This window comes from Protopterus annectens, chromosome 4.part0 (genome assembly GCF_019279795.1).
Source record: "Protopterus annectens isolate FY-2018-M chromosome 4.part0, PAN1.0, whole genome shotgun sequence".
In the NCBI taxonomy this organism is placed as follows: Eukaryota; Metazoa; Chordata; order Ceratodontiformes; family Protopteridae; genus Protopterus; species Protopterus annectens.
Genome location: NC_056733.1, coordinates 561,101,411 through 561,122,165, shown reverse-complemented (window position 1 = coordinate 561,122,165; position 20,755 = coordinate 561,101,411). Strand labels below are relative to the sequence as shown.

The 20,755-nt window shown below is 38.7% G+C and overlaps 1 protein-coding gene across 1 annotated transcript in view; it reads right to left on the bottom strand.

The window, feature by feature from the left end:
• Window positions 1-8,225, bottom strand: part of LOC122800267 (sodium-dependent serotonin transporter-like) — a 333,197-nt gene extending 324,972 nt beyond the window's left edge. The window contains exon 1 of the mRNA XM_044069756.1: window positions 7,980-8,225. Within this exon, the coding sequence (XP_043925691.1) occupies window positions 7,980-8,199 (220 nt within the window). The 5' untranslated portion in view covers window positions 8,200-8,225. The remainder of the gene's footprint in view (window positions 1-7,979) is intronic.
• Window positions 8,226-20,755: the final 12,530 nt, after the last annotated feature.

Genomic DNA, 20,755 nt, shown 5'->3' with positions numbered 1-20,755 from the left:
TTCCATTTACCATGCTCCGAGCTTCCTAGTTGAAGTTGTCAATATATGTTCAATATTTTGCCCATTTGGGTAGGAACAAAGTAATAGGAATAAATGGGAAATGTGGGATCAATACATACAGAGGAGGAATGAGGTTTAAAAGAATGCAGGATTTGAATGAACTATGTAATGGTTGACTAACAATGACTGGATATGCTAAAACTGATGTATAATGTTTGCAGCTAAAGTTGTGTCGGCACTGTTTGTAATGTATAACGTTTGCAGCTGAGATTGTGTCATCATGGTTTATTTTCATTTACATAAGTGAAACATGGCCTATGTTATCCATGATAATTTAATAAAGATGTTTTTGTTTAAAAAAATATTTTTCCCATTTGTTTCATATTGTCACAGGTAATGCTGTGTGCCATATTTTGTAGGTGAAAGGCTGACAGCTATGGGAGTCAGTCAGTGGAAAAAAAGCAAATGGCAGGCTGAGGCTGGTTACATTAAAGTGATCATTGATGTAGCTTGGTGGGATATGTGGTCTGAGCTTAGTGTGTGAAAGCTCCACGTTGAAGTACATTACTGTAATTGGTTGTTCTTTAACTTTTTCTGGTAGAAAACAAGACAGATCTGTGGGCAGTGGTATCAATGGATACTACCCACAACACAAATATACTAGCATTGTTATAGTTAATTCTTACTGCAAACAACATAGGAGTTTACTGCTCTATAGCAGCAGGTGGAATACATTACTGTAGCTGGTATTTTTAATGTTCATTTAAATGAGACATCAGAGGTATAGAGAATGTGGGTATTATTTTTTACCTCCCTGCCATTGACAGTCAACTGCTACCATCTCCTCTCCTTTTCTCTTTCACTGTATCTGCCTTAACCTGCCACAAACTCCACTTGACCTACAGCTGGGGCTAGTGAGGTGATCAAGGACCACAGCTGAGGAGTGTGTCCTAACCCCAACAAGCCTGGGACAGCCTTTGTGAGCTCAGCAATCTCTGGCTTTGGGTGGTGCATGTGCACTTCAAAGCGTGCACAACCTTCAGACCAGGTGGTACACTGTTCACAGCATGGAGCCACTGGGCTAACACTGCAACTGCAGTGAGCATAGGCAGCCATCCTCCCTCCAAGATAGGTGAGCCGACATTGGTCATTCACTTATATCCTGCCCCACCTCACTCCCCCCCCAGTGCCCATCCCACTTATTGAACATAGGTTGATGTGTTAGAGTAAGGAGTTTAGCCCTTTGCGTCATGGTTCAGTTGGTACCTTTTTTCAGCAGGTGATGTATGAAAGCAAATGGCATTTCCAGGATCATTTCAGAAAGATCATTGCTCTAGTTTGTAAGGGGGGTTTTATCTGTCTGAGAGCAACATTGCCTTTATATTTATGTGATACTTTCACATTCACAGCTAGGGTGCCAACTCAAAAGGGATACATTACACTTAGTCACAATGTAAATGTTTTGTGCTCAGGTATTTTATTGCAAGTACCTTTTTTTAATTTTGAATTGCCTTCATTGAACTGACATGCATCCTCTTATATACAGCTAGTAAATCCAGCATTTCAGATGGTGTTTGTTGTCACAGACTGGTGCCATGCAACTGACCTCTAATATTCAGAATATAGGACTTCTAAGTTCTTATTATGTCAGAAATAAAAGTCCTACGCATTTCACTGGAAAATATATGCATATTTTTCGGTTATAATATGCCATGGCTACAGTGTCATACTTTCATGGGTGTTATGTGAAGTCAGATTCAGAGGTGTGGTACACCAGATGCCCTGAAGTAAGAATTACAGTCTTAGCTGTGTTTTGCAGTTGCTGATACATTTGTAATGAAATCTGAAACAAAGTCAGTGGTATAACCCTTCAAAGACAGGCCATATGGCTTTAGTTCAAGTTCCTTTACCGCTGTGGTCTGCTATTTCGCATTACATTCAGTTTTCATTAGGAATGCTGCACTGTTTAGTATTTTGAGAGCAATAATGGCCTAAATACTACTGTGCTGTCATTCCATCAAAAATAAAAAAAATCATTTTTTTTTCTCCTGAAAAGAGACATTGTTAGTCACTAGACATAACTCTCCCCACCTCAGTTTAGTCTCAAGGGCAGTATAATGCATTACAAGAAAGTAAAGCTGTGTATTTATCTTAAAGCTGGAATGACCTGCTAAGTTATATGTGAGGATCATGATATATTATTCTAAGAAATTATGCACTGATATGTTTAATATTTTATGCTTCAGCCATACATGCTCCCAGGTTTTTGACATTTGGCTTTTTGACTTTGGTCTTTCTGCAGTTGGTCTTTTGGCATTAAGGGTTTAGCAGTGCTTTCGTTGAACTACTGTGCATCGACTAAGCTAATCTCTTTTGTTTTGCTCATTGTGTGCTGTTTATATCAGCTGTACTTTGCATAGCAGTGTTTTACGTGTACATTATATTATTTGCCTCGAATAGTTGTTGCAGCTTCATTTGCCTTGTGTCCCAAGTCTTACCTTAAGAAGGATCAGTTTGGACTGGTCTACCTGTAATGGCAACAGACACTAAGCAAGCAACTAAATAAAATAACTTTAGACTAGGGCAGTACCCCAGTGAGGAAGGGAAGAATTATGTTTTTTTGATGGTGATACAAATGCCAGTATGCTTATATCAAATGGGAATCTTACACCTCCTTAACACACCATCTATGCAATGCAGTTTTAAATTGTGGTCTTCCAAAACACTAATTGTTCATCCACAAAGCCTCTATGTGTGTGTGTGATTGAGAGATGGGTAGAGTGAAGAATAGGTAACACAAAACTGACGTATTGCATACCTACTGAAGGGCACTTAATTCTTTAGTAACCATTTTCTATTGGTGGCAAAGTTTTACAAAGCTGTGCATAGGAAGGGTTAGAAAATGAAGAGAAATATGGCATGGAAGAGGCAGCATTGTCTTTTTCACTCTATCTGTACATTTCATTTTTTCACCAATAGCTCTTTGATCACATTTAACTTCGGTACTGTACTGTTGCTTATTTCATACTACTGTTCAGTGCTGTTGTGATGTTGCTGAAATCAGTTTCCTTTTTTTTTTCCTCTTTGTGTGTGCCCTCCAGCTGACCATTAACTGCTCCAGGTCTGCCCTTAGTGGTCCATTTTTCCTTTGTGTTCCTGGTTTCTTCATTTAGGGGTAAGACCACTCCACTAACAAGCTGGGGAAAACAGCGGCTCAGAGTGAGGCAGGTGACAGTGTTGCATGCGGTGTCCTGCGTACTGGCGGATTTTCCCTTAACTGAGCAGAGCTACACTTGTCATGACTCATGAGCATCACAGCACATAGCACTGTTTACCACCAGCCCCCTTCTATGCTGAATTTTAGTTGCTGTCTGGCACAATATTGTTGCACTGCCTATCAGTCAGAGTATGACAGAGTGCCAATAGAGCCCCTCCCCCAAGTTCCCAACTTCCCTTCTTTTCTGAGTGCAAGAGGTGACAAAAAGCTGTCCTTCGCCCCACACTGGGCCACACACAACACACACTCTATTTTCCAGGCACTGATTAGCTTTCAACATGCATTGGTAAGAACGCGGGAACATGTACAAGCACAGACAAACAGGGCTGTAGCCATTAATTTATTGTTCGTGCTCAGTCTGGATTAATGATGGTGACCGAACCACCACCTCTCATTTAAAAATGCTTTCAACACTCCAAATGTTGTCCCTATCACAGAGGAGACGGATGCATTATATCAAGATGTTACTGTAAACAATAGTTTACACAGTTCCGAACATTCGGTTTTATTTTAGTAATAAAGTTTGAAAGCGATGCTTAAAATGTACTCGGTATTTACACCGCCTATACCTACCTCGCACGTACGCACGCACAAACACATAACAGAACATGTACATAGGAGATTCCGTGACAGGGCTACAGCTATCAGCGGTGTAAACCTTGGCTCTAGATGACTGTCGCTAGCATACCTCTCAACTGTCTCTGATTTTCAGGGACGTCCCTCCTTTTGGCGCAAATAATATCGCTGTCCTTCTTAATCCCTCGCAAAGCATCTGGTGACTGTTGGAGAAAAGGTGGTGAATTGCACGTAATAAATGATAATAATCAGAGTTATACAAGTTATTGTTTCAGAACATGTATATTAATTCACATGCTCTTATTCTGTCAATGTCTTAAGTTAGCAGTACTAGTATTTCAAAAGTGCCCCTGACTGTCCTTGACTATTTCTGGATTTGATCCCGATTCTGTTGAGATTTGTTGACCCCGATTCTGTTGATATTTGTCCCTGATTTGGTTGAGAGCTATAGCCCGACCCAATGTTCAAAAATGGGAAAAAGGAGTTGTGAATGGATAGATGACTACACTAGAGATTACAGAGCATCACCATACTACGCAGTGTTAGCTACTTATTTTTCTAGAGGTGTTCATGAAGTGCCAAAAATGCCATTTCCCTGCAGAAGGGGTGGCGTGGCTTTAAATGATAAGCCGCTTTAAACGCTTACGTGTGACTTGACAGGTATTCGTTTAATTGAAACAACAGCAGCACCTGTGTTCGATTTAGTCAAAGTGCAATAAAACAATCCTCCCTACTCTCTCAGAGAGACTAAGTCCGGGAGTAGACGGTTGTTGCCAGGAGTTTTGGCATTGTACACCAACTTGCAGAATCTGTCCTCTTACTTTCCAAGCGTAGTTGCCCCCCCTCCCCAAAAAATATATAATAATAAATGAATAAATAAGAGTCGCATAACAAAGTCTGTAACTTTATAAATATATGTCAATGCCGTTGTTTAATACAAATACCGACTTATTTTATTCACGTGTATAAATGCAATATTCCAGAATCCGTATGCACGTACCTCTTTCAGCTGTCTTGTATTTCGCGAACGCGAAGCATCCATATTTTTCCCTCTAATTTTTTGGTCTATACCCCAGAAAATTAGTGATATTCTGACAAACCACCGAGGACTGCAGTCTCTAAACAATAGTAGACATTTATGAACGTCATACTTCATACACTTCCGAAAATGCATATCAATGCAAACCATGGTATTACATGTTTTATAATCACTTTGACTGTAATAGACTAATTCCGAAGGCAAGTTCTGGGATGACTTGGTCCTCTATACTGTGTGTGTGTGTGTGTGTGTGTGTGTGTGTGTGTGTGTGTGTGTGTAATGCGATAGCCTTTGATCTCCTCTAACATTAAATTTCTTATGCCCGCTTAGTGTGTGGTGGGCTTATACTCCCTCCTGATCCTAAATAGGAAAAGCGGGTATGAGTGAATTAATAAAGGATAAATAAGATAGCGGCAGATTCATCTGGATGAGGTAAGCTTTCTGCAGGGTACACAACCTGATGCTTGTAATCAAGATGTGCTGACAAAATAAATAGCTGAAGTTCAGAGGCTCTGCGGTTTCTGATTTTACCTAAATGTCTCCTGTCTCTGCTCTAAAACCGAACTTCTCCTTATTACGGTAGATAATTTATTCAACTTAATAATTAACTGTAATCTGGGGCAGCAGAATAGTCGGGCTGGCGCAGCGGTGCAGCAGCGGTTAGTGTTCTCATCTCACAGCAAGACGTTTACCGTTTTGATTTTCACTGGGATGCCTTCTGTGCGGAGTTTGCAAGTCCTCCCTGTGTTTGCTTGGTTCCCTTCGGATAGTCCGGTTTCTTCTCACATTTCAAAGGCATGCAGCAGGTGGATTAGACACTCTAAATTGGCCCTGGGTGTGTGTATGTGGCACGGAGGAACCACCACAGCACGACTAGCTACCCGGCGGTGAGACCATTGGCTCTAGATGGTTGTCACTGTTGAAATGACACTCCATGCCCGAAAAGGAGTTGAGGATGGTTGTTACCTACAGGTGCGTTGTTCAGTATATCGTCAAGCTAGCTCACCTCTTCTTAACTGTCCTTTTTTTGGTGGGGGGCGTCCCTAATTTGGGCTTTAGTTTTTTGTCTGTCCTCCCTAGACTGTGCGGTTTTGCGGCAGAACTGGTGAGGATTACACTAGAAAGTAGTATTTGGCGGAGTTACAGACTTTTTATTCTACAGAAAACGTATGTTAACACCAGTTCTGTTATTCTATCAACTTTCCTAAATAACTGTTGCGAGTATTTTTAAAAAGTGTCTCTTGATTTAGTCTTTGTCCTTGATCATTTCTGAAATTGTTGAGGTAATAGAGAGCTACTTTGTTGACTTTGTTGTTGAATGAATCAGCACCAGTCTGAAATACAGCTAATGTTTTGTTCATTTATTTATGAAACACCAAGATAATTGATAAATACTGTATGCTCATCACTGAACCAATGGGTTAAAGTAGCTTCAGAATTGTAAAATACTCTTTACAAACAACTTTTAAAAGTGTTATTGATATAGCATTTCCCAGCCATAAATTAAAGACAATGCACACTAATCCATTATTTTTGCGTTAACACTGCTCACCATATCTCTTAACCTCTTAGTGCAAACAGTCTGGTCAAAACCTAAAATAATGGGGAGCAAAACCCCCAAAACAGGAACAGAGTTTAAATATTACTCTCATAACTTAAAAAGTTGCTTGAACAACACGATTTGCGTTAGTATGCATTTTCTGAAGAATATTGTCTGCTACTCAACTTTATTTCATTATCCAGTGATTTGCCAGAAAAAAACACATTTTATGATGAGCAGTTCAAAAATATGAGGCAAAAATCTGGACTTTCTGCGAAAATCTTGACAGTTGAGAGGTAAGCTGCCCACGTACCGTTAAGGAGGCTGCAGGCCGATCGCACCAGGTCAAGTACGGGGGGGGTGGACTCCTGTCTGATTTTATTCAGCAGTAAAGGTTAATGTGTTACATTTTGGCTAAGACAGCACAAATCGCGTTTGAAATCACTCTGCTGTGTAAGCTTTTTGTGTAGGGTTACCACCTGTCCCACTTTGCGAGGGACAGTCCCTCTTTGGGCAGTTGCGTCATGTGGAAAAAAAATAGCAACTGTCCTGAGATTTCAGGAGAAAAATATTTCCTAGGTTTTCTTTAATAGTTGCATAAAACAGTTATTTTGTATATGAAACACCTACATATTATATGAAATGGCATAAGCAACTCAAATGCTACCAGAATAAGCTTTTATTTGTGCAAAAAAAGTAAAGTTCTGCACTTTGCACTGGCTGTAGGTATGTTTTGTCCTGAAAAATCTGACATTTCTACAGAAAATGTCCCACTTTGGGCATTTGAAAAGGTGGCCACCCTATTTTTGTCTAGAATATTGTGTCAGCAGCCACCTATATTTAGTGAATCTTATTTTTAAATAGCCCTTTAAAATAAAATTACAATGTCACTATATTGGCATATTGGATTTTCTTCTGGGCAACAAAGTTATATACTTATTTCACTCTTCAGCAGTGCTGCTAGAAATCTCCCAAATGTGCGGCAAGTCATTCTGCACCCTTCACCCAAAAACCTATTGTTCGTTTTGTCTGTATGTATCGCGGTATGCATCCAAAACATGTAAATATATAACACACACACATACACACAAATATATATGTATTTCATAATACAATGGATGATACCATAAAAATCATAAACCCTTCTGGGTGTTGCTTTCTCTGGCTCAAATGAACGTTCTATTTAATTAAACTTTACAACACCTTACATTTAACTTTCTTACTCCTAAAAAGTTAGCACCTAACATAATAATATTAAATACTGGAACTAGCATAGATACAGTTTCCCCTAAACGAATGTGCATTGGTTAACAGCTGGTTAAAATTTCCTGATAGAGAAAAGTAACACCTGTCCTCTGGGAAGACTACTGACCATAAGAGATTAAAAGCTATAATATAGTTTAGATGGCATATCTGACTACAAGGAGAGCACTGCTTAAATACACACATATAGTTTGAAACTTCAGCAGAATAAAGCGAGTACAATTCTTCAAAATTGGAATGCTTTACACTGCTGTTGCATTTTATAAATAAATACTGCTAGTTACCTCCTCCATTCTGATAACAGATGTAAGGAAATCGCCACACATTGCCTAGGTCCACAGCAAAGCCGATAACGGAAAGGAGGAAATCGATTTTCTTACTCCATTTGTCCCGAGAATCGGTCTGAGTGAGTAGCGGCAGGTTGTTGGGGCTGTAACTGGGATTTGGGGCATTTTGTTCTGGACCAGATAGGCTGGCTTCTGCTGCCGAGTTCTGCTCCGACATGATACTCTCTCCTCTGTCTGCAGCAGCAACTGAGCCTGAGAAGTCCAGTTAGAGAAGGATTATCCTCTAGTTGATGACAGACTCGAGGGGGAGGAGGTCCACCACAAATGAACTTCTCCACCTCCGGCTCAAGAGAGTGTCAGTATCACTCACCAAGTCCAATAAAGTAGAAAAAAATCATTTATTCAAAGAGCTGTTTTTAGCAGGATTTGTCATTGTTAATAGCGAACCTGAAATCATCTCGTTGGTCTACATTATGAGCAAAGAGAAATGTGTTGTTTTCCGTACTGGCCAGTATAGGGAGATATTTATCACCACATTAAGACACATTTTTATCAGGCATCATTCACATTTTGTCTGTCTTCGACAAGTTTCCTTGATCTGCATGGGCACCTTTTGTAGTTTTTTTTTCTCTTTTTTCCCACAAGCCGATGGTTACGGTTTACAGCTCAGAAATGTTCTACATGTGTCTCCTGATGCGACCATACTTTGTGCTTTAGATTCGTGCAGTGCTCATCATCTAATAAGTTCGCCGATTTGTATGATTTGTTCTAAAATCTAATGAAAATATATCTATTTTCTGTCGGTGCCTGAAAATAGTCAACTTACATTTGTGTTACTGGACTTCTCCATAGCTCTGAACCTCATATTGCAAGAATAAGGAACATACGGGGGGGTGGGGGGTGGGGGTACAAAGGCTTAAATCAGAATCATATTTTTAAATATTGCTCTTATACAGTTAACATAGCTACTAGTAAAAAAAAAGTTTGATTTAGAATACATTTTCTGAAGTTTCTGAAGTCTAAAACTGAAGCGATTGCAATCCTCAACAATTTCGTAGAAATACTCAAATTTTATGTGGAACGGACCAAAATATGAAGCAAAATCAGGGATATTCTGCGAAATCACTGGCAACTGGGAGATAAATCGGGGATCAACTGACTAAAATTCCTTTTTGGTAATATTCTTACCTCTGCTGTTGAACAATAGAACACAATTCAATAACCAATTTCCTGAAGACTTTCTAGATTTTAAATGACATTTTAAGGCATTCTTTGTTTGTCTTTTAAAGAATGGTGAAATTGAACAAAATTAATAGAAAAGTTATGAAGTAGAAAATTAGATTTGCTGTTTGTTCATCTAATCGTTTAATTTACATGTGCAATATTTTCAGTGATGGCGGGAAAAAGCTATACGAATATTGCTTAGAGAACTATATTTAATTTGGATTACACACAAATACATTGAATGTGGAGCGTATGTCCAGAGACAAATGTTATTCAAATGAAAAAAAAAAAACTGTGTGTGAACATATTTTGCGCGAGATATTAAAATAATGAAATCGAAATATGTGACGGACTACCCGCATTTCTCGTTTATCAGCTATCTAATAACACAAATTCTTTGATGGGAATGATATGAACAATTATATTTCAACGCAGTGAGGCCACCCACCATTTTATCGGCGTTCTGATGCTGCCTGTCAGACAGGACAGAGCTGTAAACATTTGCAAGTGTTTTGTATGTGTGTTTTTAATCTCAAATAATGCAGCTGTAGTGCATTATGCTGGTTCCACTTATGCTTTGGTAGTATACTACAGCTTACCATCTCTTTACTTTGTGACACCTGGAATGCTGGACACAGGGCTTGCTAACCTACTACTATTCCAGACAAAAAGCACAGGTAGATGATAAATATGAGATACCATTCTGTCGTGTTATTATTATTATTTAACGCAAGTTCTCCGTTATATTTTAAATGGGTTTGTATAATGCCCTTTTGCTGCCGACAGTAAAACGTCTCTTCGTTGTGCTTTTTTAAACGCAAATTATTTCTAACTAAACGCATTAAACACAGCGAGACAGAAAAGCGCAGGAGCACGCAAGTTCTCCGGCAGTTACTACTGTGTCGCTATGTTAAAGTTTAACACATAGCGAGACGGCAAAAAAGCAACGGAGATCTCCGTTGTTTTAGCTATGTTAATAAAGTGCATTAACTGATTAAAAGCAGCGGAGGCAAGAATCTCCGTTGCTTTTGTTGCGTTAGCTATTAAAGAGAGTTTAACAACAGAGCAACTTTAAAAAAAAACGAGGTCTCCGTTGCTTTTTTTTCTTTTGTCTTTAACTCTTTTACCTTTTAGAGATTTAGTATTTATATTAAACGGAAAAGTCCGGGCAACCGGACCTTTGAGGATTTAACGGGCACGCTGGTTGGGCTGGCCAATCGTATAATATTATTTATTAACGGGCTACTATGAACTTACTTCAATTTCCACTGCCATAAAGTGGATCCCATGTTGTCTGTTTTCATCCCATTCAAACTTCGGGTTTTCTGATGGAGACCACAGTGCTTTGTCAGAAGCTTGGCTCCAAGGCTCTGACTCCTCCTTTACCCATAATTCCCTCTGGTCCACGCATTACCTCAGGTCTCACTTGCTGCTTGACCCAGAGGGGTGTGATTTTTTTCAGGGGCTCCGGCAGAAAAGCTAGAGCTGATGTTTTTTTCCTTGGTCCTCAATGGACTGGTCACAGAGCAGATCGACTTTGGCCACTTCTGAAGACTTGGCTTGAGTAGGGTTGCCACCTTTTCAAATGCCCAAAGTGGGACATTTTTTGTAGAAACGTCAGATTTTGCAGGGCAAAACATACCCACAGCCGGTACAAAGGACAGAACTTCACTTTTTTTGCCTAAATAATAGCTTATTCTTATAGCATTTTAGTTACTTATTCTGTTTCTTATAACACCCCCTGTGGTGGTGCTGCGGTACCGTTGTCGCCTTACAGTAATACGCTGTCTGGTTCGATTCTCAGCTAGAGCATCTTGTGCGTGGAGACATGCGTGAATGGGCGTACCTTCGTTGAAGGTTGTGCGTCAGGCCTGGCAAGCCAGTACATAAAAATCAACTGCCAATCATTAGCAGACCGGAGTTCCACTGTGGCGACCCCTAACCGGGAAAAGCGGAAAGACACAAACAAACAAATTCTGTTTCTTATAACATTTAAGTGTTTCAGATACAAAATAACTTTTTATGCAACTATTAAAGAAATATAGGAACATTTTTGCCCTAAAATCTCAGGAGATTTGACAGTTTTTCAATTTTTTTGCAGGACACAACTGCCCAAAGGGACTGTCCCTCGCAAAGTGGGACAGGCAGTAACCATGGGCTTGAGCTCCTTCCCTTATCCATAATTCTCATTTCAAGTCAGTATTAACCCATATCTCATTTGCTTTCAGTGAATGGACATGGTCTTCATAGCTCAGGCATTTAGAGTGTTTTGGATAAGCGCTATCTTTTATTATATATTATAATTACCGTCTTGTTCTTCCTCTCCTTGTACTTCATTAATATCTATCTATCTATTTATATCAAGTCAGTTTATACTTTTTATAGTACTCCTTTCACATAGGCCATACTTGAATGCCCCTTTTCTCCTGTGGCTACCTTTTATGGGTACTTCTTTTCTTACCATTGCTGGTAGTTGTGCCTTTTATTACCATAGGTTCATGGATTAGTACAAGGCTAACTGCCCTTGTGGGCCATTTGAAGCTTAGCCTGTTGTCCCATGTGAGAATCAAACCCTGAACCTTGCGCCTATAAGGTGAACACTTTAACCAGTATGCCATCCTCCCACCCATTGTGAATTGGTTATAGTGGGGATCAAACTGGGAACGGCTACTCGCAAAGCATACACTCTAACCACTACACTATTGCAATACCATTGTTGTTAATCTCTGATATTTTACCTTCTCTTCGTTTTTCTTTTCTGGGTATCTATAATGTTGGATAATCTGACTGGATTAAAAAAAAAATTCACCTCCTGTGATGACAAGATCCCCAACTTCAATGCCCACCAGGAGTGTGCATATTGTTTGGGTTCTGCCCATTGGGGCACTGAGTGCAAAACCTGTGTGGGTTTCAGCCACTTTGCCTTGATTGAATGCTGCAACAAGTTAGTCCTCAAGGATTTATTACCATCTGCTTATTCATCTTCTCCTGGAGCTCCCCCTCCTTCCAAGAAGCTGACTGAGAAGACTAAGGGGGATTCATCAACCAAGGGCAAAAAGGGTAGGAAACAAACTCCTGATCATTATCCCTCCTTAGGTTTGGGTTTGTCTCCACTGGAGAAGATTACTAAACTAAATTTTAATCTCTGCTTTCGTCAATACAGACTTCATCAGAAATGTAAAACATTTTCTTAGTTTTGTTTTCTGCGATGGCTGATATGCTGGGGATCCTTTATTGGACGTTAGCATCCATGATGTTTGTGGTTCTCCTGAACTACATTTTAATCAGATCTTTTTAAAGACCATGGAAGATATTAAGAAATCATTGCATTTGTTGCTGAAAGAGCGTTTGACCAGAAATGAGGTGTCAGCTTCTGGGTCTGGATCTGGGTCTGAGGATGATGCAGATACTGTGGTGGAGGTGAATACCTATAGACAACAAAGTGAAGGGATGAAACATATTGAACCTGTGAAGTTAAAAAGTGTCAAGCCGAGAGGGCTGTATTCTAATATAGCAGCCGCTTTAAATAACGGTGAGAATCCTTTTTTCAAAACTAAAAGATCCATTGATGTCACCAGTTTATCCGAATACAAAGATTTATGTGACAATTTAAACAAGTTGTTGAAGAAATATAAGAACATTGATATTGAGAATAAATATTTTGTCAAATGCATCGAGTTAAGTATTGTTCCGAAGGGACTATGTTTTTTTAAATGTCCCAGTGGTATAACGGTAAAAGATTCTTTTTTCAACCGTCTAAAAGATTTCTTTAATGAAGCAGGTATCAATTTCTTGAAACTATTAATTGAACACAATAGTGAGTCTATGACCACTTTGAGGGAAGAAATTCTTAAGGATGAGCAAATGATCGAAGACAAATTTTAGTTTGTATTTTGTGAGAGGATGGAATCTTCTTTGATGTTGGAAGATTTAGAACAATACGAGAAAGCTTTAATAAATCGGAAAAATAGCAAATTGGATCATGATGTGTCTGCATATTGGACGGATTGTGCATATAGTATGTTTGTACAAAATAAAAACAAGCTTTCATTCGGTAATAACAGAGTTTATCAGTCTTCTAATCAAGTCCACCTTAAGCAACATGCTTCTGTAAGACCCGCCTCTCTCGGTGAGGTCATGAATGAAGTTACACAGTTGACGGCCTTTTCAAATAGAAGTAGGCAAAGGGATTACAACACTGATGTTAACGCTTGTTCGGTTGAACTTAATCCTGTTCAGGAAGAAATAACTGGTCTTCAACTCAATAACAGTGACATTGACAAAGAATCCGCTGTTAAAAATAAATCTTTTTTAGTATTCGAAAAGGAGAAAAGACAGTTACGGTCCAAGACTACACTCACATGCAAGAAGGGACAGGGCATTTTGATGACTTCGGATTAATCAACGGACAATGAATAAGGTATAACGCCTCTGTTAAAGACATTTTGAATTTATCTAGTTTTGAATTGAATGGAAATCATATCAAATTGTTGAGATTTGGCTTTAATTTTGTACCTAATATGAGAACCAACATTACTAATGCTATTTTGGAGTTAAAACAGTTCACTAGAAAATTAAATCTGTCTTACTTAATGAAAGAGGTGAAAGGCATCAAGCAGTCATTGGTTAAACCTTCTAGTTTTAATCCTTTACTAAATCACACTTTGAAAACTTTTGAGTCTGCTTGTGAGCGTGACTTTAGAAGAATTTTAGGTAGTGGGGGGCATTTTAAAGGGAAGACAGTTAAAGGTTCTTGGTTGTAGACAGAAGCCAGATCTCAGATTAACATCTTGGAGATGAGGGCAGTCCTCCTTGCACTGCAGGCCTTTCAGGACCTCCAGTGTTCTGGCAGACAAGCTGAACAGGTCTATTATCCTGCCCCATGAATGGTCCCTCCATCAAATAATGGTGACTCAAATTTTCATTCACTGTGATCAACTTTGCCACAATTTTTTGCTTTGTACCTAAGCAACCAATGTAGAAGTTCCTTTGCCCTAATCCTTCTCAAGGTCAAGCAAGGAGGAATGCTTTCATCCAAAATATGGCCCCAGGTCTCCTGTATGCCTTTCCTCCTATTCTCCTCATAACAAAGTTTCTTCAGAAAGCCAGAAGGAGCAAGACCAAGGTTATCTGCATTGCTCCCACTTGGCCCTGGCAAGTTTGGTTTCCCTTTCATTAGCGTCATCTAGTACATCCACCCTGGATGCTGGATCATCATCCAAATCTTCTAAGTCATCCGTCCAGTCAGTCTTACCTAGACCCAAAGACACTAAAGTTGACTGCATGGTTTCTCCAATTTTAATTAGATGTCAGGCTTTCTTCTCCAGTGATTGATATTTTATCTTCCTGTCATAAACCAAAATACCAGGAAAATGTATCTTAATAAATGGTAAATGTTTGCTATTGGGCTTCCTCATGAGGGCTGGATCCTTTCTCAGTTCCTATTCCATCTATTCTGGGCTTCTTGGTGGAACTTTTTCATAAAGGTTCTAGTTTTTCAACTATCAAGGTACAGTTAGCTGCTATTTCCAATTTTCACATATGGCAAAATCAGATTTCTGTCACTTTTCTGAAGATTTCAAAAGCTTTTTTGAGAGGAACCTTCCTATTATGGCCACCAGTCAGGGACACAGTTTCCCCTTCTGATATTACCATTATGCTTCAAGCATTAATATTGGTTTCATTTGAGTCTGTTTCTTCAGTTGATCTAAAATGCCTTTCCTGTGAAACTCTTTTCCTGGTAGCTGTCACCTTTGCAAGGAGAATCTCAGAAATGCACGCCTTATCTTGAAAGCCTCCATATTGTTTTTTCATCAGGACAGATATCCTTAATTCATTATATCCGAGTGATGCCTCCAGGTGCATCTGCAGTTAACTCTACTGACAGCTCTAGGCATCAAATATTGTTTGTTCATATTTGCATCGATAATTCCAAAACCATGCTATGTACAATATTTTAAATGATTTCATCTTAAAGCTTATACAATGGCAAACTCAATTGCATTAATATTTTATCTCTTTCAGTGCAGGTAAAGAGATATTATCTGTTGTTTTTATTATGTTAATTTATATAGATATAATTTTCACATTTTTCTAAATATTGCAACAAAGTACCACAGACAGAACTCTTTGGCCTCATATGAAAGCTCTCAGCTAGATTAATAAAATGCTGCTGACAGTATATATGTGACTTGAGTGGTTGCCGAGATATTGTAAGTTGTTTACAAAATATTACAAATATAATAGTTCCTGTGTTTACTGTGACTTATGAAATTCAGTTTAAGACCTACAATATAAAGAATACTATCAATTTAAAAATAGTTTGTGTTGAAGGATTTGCCACTCATACTTCTTTCATAACCACTATGGTTCCAGAGATATGAACATTTGTTTGAAATGTGAGGGCATAATTTGATTCTGTCAAAAGGCTTAGGCTCCACCCATTGGAAGTTACAGTGCAAACTTTCTGAGCTCCATTGGAGGGAATGAATGAACAAATCCTAAATTTGTCCTAAAAGTGGCATCCAAAACAAACATTGATCAAGCTATCAACTTGTCAGTATTCTTTCATAAGTTCTGTAACAAGGGGTTAATACACTCTATAGTTGCTAGATGTTCATCAGCAAACTCAGGTTGTATTTACACAGAACAAAACAGATCAGGAAATCTGGTCAGCTTTTCATCACTTTCTCTAAATCTGAGCTTAATCAAGCAGTATTCCAAAGTTACACTATCCAGGTAGCTTTATTATTGTATTACCTTTGTGTATGAATAATCAGTACTGACTTTGCATGGCAAACCAAAGGCATATTGTACAAGGGCTACTTTCATTGCATTTATGGGTACGGCCCCTATTGATGAGATTTGTGCTGCAGTGACTTTGTCTACCATTAATACCTTTGTGTTGCATTACAAGGTGAATGTATTATGATCTAGATGTTGTACCTCCTTTGGTTTCACCATTGTCAGGAATATCCTTCCTTGATGCCACCAAGGTGTCTTGGTAATTTGTGAATCTGTCCCAAAGGTTGAATTGAACAAAAGTGGACAACATCAGATACAAAAGTTATAAAATTTCCTTAATACTAGATCCATGTTGTCCTGTTTACATCTAGTTCAACACCCCTCTCTCTGCTCCCCTATCCTAAGTTGTCATTCTTGGATGCCCGGCTGAATGGTTGGACCTAACCAGGGGCATTATCTTCTATACAGCCTTTTTTGCTGCTCCTGCATACCACCAGTGTTGCCTATAGATCATTTAGGCCTCTGTTAGGTTTCTTCTGGGAGAAAATGTGTATCTGTAAGAAGGCAAACTTGATCTAAGGTAATGTGGGATCCAGAGAGAATTATGGGTAGCGGAGGAGTTAGAGACTTGGAGACATGCTCCTGAAAAAGCACAGAGGTCACATCTGGTCAAATCCAATAATCCAAAGACTGAATTGGTTGAAAAGGTTGAAACCAGATGAAAATAGGATAACATGGCTCTAGCATTATGGTAAATACATAACTTTCATTTATTTGCTATTGTATTGATTCTGAGCAAGAGATAATGTCAATATTTAATGAGCAGCATCTGTGACAACTTTGATTGGAAAAATATCTGATGTATGACTCTTAACCTGCTGTATATGAAACAAGCAAAGAAATGATTAATGGTTCCTGACAGACTTTGAATGGGTCATTTATGCTCAAGAGCTTTCCTGCCCGCCAAAAAGTACACTCCTCTGAGGCTTTTGAGGATCAACAGTTAGCTTGTGCTGTTCTGTTGCTGAGCAGGTATGTTCATTTTGGGGAAGGTAACACTTTCATGTTCAGGAAAGCTTTTTTTAAGCTAGGAGTTTGTGTCTTAACAGACTGTCACTAGACTGTATTGTACTTTTAAACCAGAGTCTCTTTTTTCCTGTCAGTTTAAAAGTTCTTTAAATTAATTGAAAAGCATTTTTTTCCTGTGGAAAAATTGTGTTTATTTTTTGGGGCTGTCAAAGTATTTTAAAGTGCTTTTTACTGTGTTTTTATGTGAAAAAGTGACTTTTAAGGACTTTTAGGTTTTACTATCTATTGCTACTTGTTTTCCTCAGGGAAGAGACAATTTTCAGCTTGACCATGGAACAAACTATCAGTTCCATGGTTGGTCCTTCTTCCAGCCACAAAAAGAAACAGTTAAGCATGCAGTCTTTGCCACCACAGCAGGCTAGACATTTGCCTCAGCTGCAGGTGGGTGACTCTGCTGCAGCCATTAATTCTACCTCAGTTGCACATCTTTTACCCTGGATCCAGCTGGTGTAACTCCTGCAGCCACTATGGTCTGGAGAATAGCCACATTCTTTATGGCTGTAGGGGGCCTCCTCAATGGGCAAGGTAGAACCCCTCTTGTCAGTCCTGGGAGTGTGAACAGGGAAGACTTCTCTGTTTGGCAGAATTTTGTGCCCATCCCTGGGGAAGCCGTTGCTGCCATTAATAACACCTTTGGCCACATTTTTCCTGTTAAAAAAAAGAAACAGACAACTAAACATGTATCTACTCTTTGTCAAATTTCCTTATATGGGGTGGTTTACTGGGTCTGACTTAGGGTTTAATTAAGGCTATAAATCTTTCTTATAAAGTCATTTATGGCAAAAGAAAGGGGTCTTTATTAGCTTGCTGAAATGCCATTTCAGCGAACACCTAATCAGTGACACCAGTTCAGCAAAAATCATTTTTGCAATTCACTGAATTTAACAAGGGCAAGAATATACTTGCCCGCAGCACAACAGACCAACGTCTAAGTGAATCGAACCCACCCATATGGTGGGGCTTTGCCCCTCACCCCCCCTTAAATATATATACCAACTCCAAGATTGCACTTTGGGGAAATGGGCAAAGTTTGGTAGATGGCTAACTACGTCTTTGCCCTTGATAAATTCAACAAATTGCTGAAGCAATTTTCACTGAATAGGGGTCAATGAATAGGTGCTTGCCAAAATAACATTTTGGCAAACTAATATAGACCTAAAGAAGGAGGGATACTTTTTTTTCTTGAAGAGATTCTGAATCTGAGCAAGAAAATGAAGGGACAGATAAGGGGTTTTCTCCTCAGATTTCTTATTCAGACTCAGAGGAGAGCTCAGTTTCTGATTCTCCCTGTTGGGGTTTTTCTCTTTCTCGGAGACTATTTCCACAATGTGCCAGTGTTTTTAGTGACAGAACACTGAGGTTTCTCAGTCCCTCAGAAAATACTATGTGCTGTTACAGAAGGAATTTCCAGAATTTTCACATATTCCTCCGGTTCTGTCATCTTTGGAGGATGTGCGTGTTACTGCCTGCACTTTTCCTGATATCCAGCCAGCTACCCTGAAAAAGGCAGATAGGATGTATAAAGTTCTTCTGTCTTTTAAGATTTTATACACTCTTTTCAAACCTGACGCAGCACCTATAGTTTTAAATTCTACTTCTGCCAGACATGTAGCTAATTCCAGTCCTACTCTTTCTGATAAGGATGGGAAGATTATTGATAAATATGGGAAAGTGTATGCTTCTGCAAATTTGATTTTCAGAATTTTGAATTGTCAGACTCATTTGTTAAAATTTGTTCTGACTAATTGTGAAAATATGAGGAATGTTTTGTCTGCAGTTTCTTCTTGTGAGGAAAATCTGCTTTAAATAATTTAGTTTCTTCTATTGCTGATAAATACATAAAAAACTAAGCATATGAGATTTGGGAGACAAAAATTGAAAGATGAATATTTAATACAGCACACGGTGATTGAAACTGTAGACTCATTTATGGACCTGGGTATATGGGTAAATTCAGCTTTGAGTTTTTGTAATCATATCAACCAATTGGTTAATGATAGTCATAGAACTATAGGTTGTATAAAAAGATTTATAAAGTCTAGGAAATCAGAAATTATGAAGTCATTGTTTGTTAGTTACATTAGACCCAAACGTGAGTATGGAATAACAATATGGAAATCTTATAAGGAAACAAGCATGAGTAAACTGGAAAGCGTATAGTGGAAATATACCAAGGGCATCCATGGATGTGAACATTTAAGTTATTATGAAAGACTAAAATATCTGAACTTGTGCGGTGTCTCTTACAGATATTTAAGAGGAGATCTTATTCAGGTTTATAGAGCATTTAGAGACAACTACCTCTGGAAATTTTTGGAGTTATCAAACAATAATAGAGAATCATCAGACAACCTATGTAGAAGATTCTATAGGAATGAGAAGTGTACTAATTGGTTCTCTGAGAGAGCAGCTGATGCATGGAACAGACTACCAAATTACATTAAAGCAAGTACTAGTTTAGATATTTTAAGAACAGCCTGGACACTTATTATGGGAACAAATGTTTTTGGTATATTGGCAGGCTAGAAGGGCATTAATGATCATGCTTGAAGTATTTGTTTGTATGTATGTATGTATTGTACAAATCAATGTATTGTTTACAGTATGTGTATGACTCACTTGATAGTTCTTCTTCCAGGGATTTGGCCACTGGTACTGTTTTGAGGAGGTTTGCATAGTAGTTGACTTAAAAGATTAAATAGCTATCAATAAACTGTTTTCTGTAGTCCAGTGGTACAAGGTTTGATTCTGTCAACCTCCATTGCCTAACTGTGTGGCTCTGAGCAAGCCACTTAGCCGGACACTGCTCCTGGAGTATGTATAAAAAGGTCCTTGAAAATCAGTGCTGTACCCAAGAAACCAAATATAAATAGAAAACAAATGCCCGCCTGCATTCTCAGAACCTCACAGATGCTGATAAAAATGAGATTTTAAGTTCTCCTTTAAATAGAGGCTTATTTTTTGGCTCCTCTGCTGCAAAGGCGATCAAAAAGTGTGATGAAATGTGTAAGGTGATACAGGAAATCTCCTTTTCCAAATTTTCTAGGGGATTTGCTAACCCCTTTCCAATTTGGCTAAAAAAATAAATAGTTTCAACAAAATGCAGGTAAACAGATGTTTAAGAAGAATGGCAAGAGGGTTCCAAAAAGAATGCTGAAGCCTCCTAAAACCAATGACAGAATGAGTTTTCAAGGGACCTTGTACTCCCCACCCCACCCTGGTAGCCACATTTTCCTTCCAGAAAGTCTGAATATCTACTTTTCACTTTGATAAGAGATAGCTTCAGACAAACGGGTTCTTAAATTCAATCATCAAGGTCACAGATGGCAGTGGAATGAAATTCCTCCTTTCCAACTAGTAATTTTGCATCCACCAGACCAGAGTCTTTTATTTCCACCTATCCTTCATCATATCATCACATCCCTATTCATCCACGCTTCAGGTGTTTCTTAAGGATTTGTATGTCTGGATCACATTATCAGTTCTCTGCCTTACCCTTTGGACTATCCGCTATACCAAGAGTGCTCACAAAGTGTCTACGGGCAGTTATAGCTCATTGCAGGCTACAGGGTATCCACATTTTCCATATTTAAATGACTTGATTATCTTTGTGGAGTCTTTTTCAAAATCTCATAAATCTCTCACTTGGGAGAGAAATATCTTATGCAAACTATAATTGCATGAAAAGAGAGATAAAAATAAGGACGCCAAGAGCA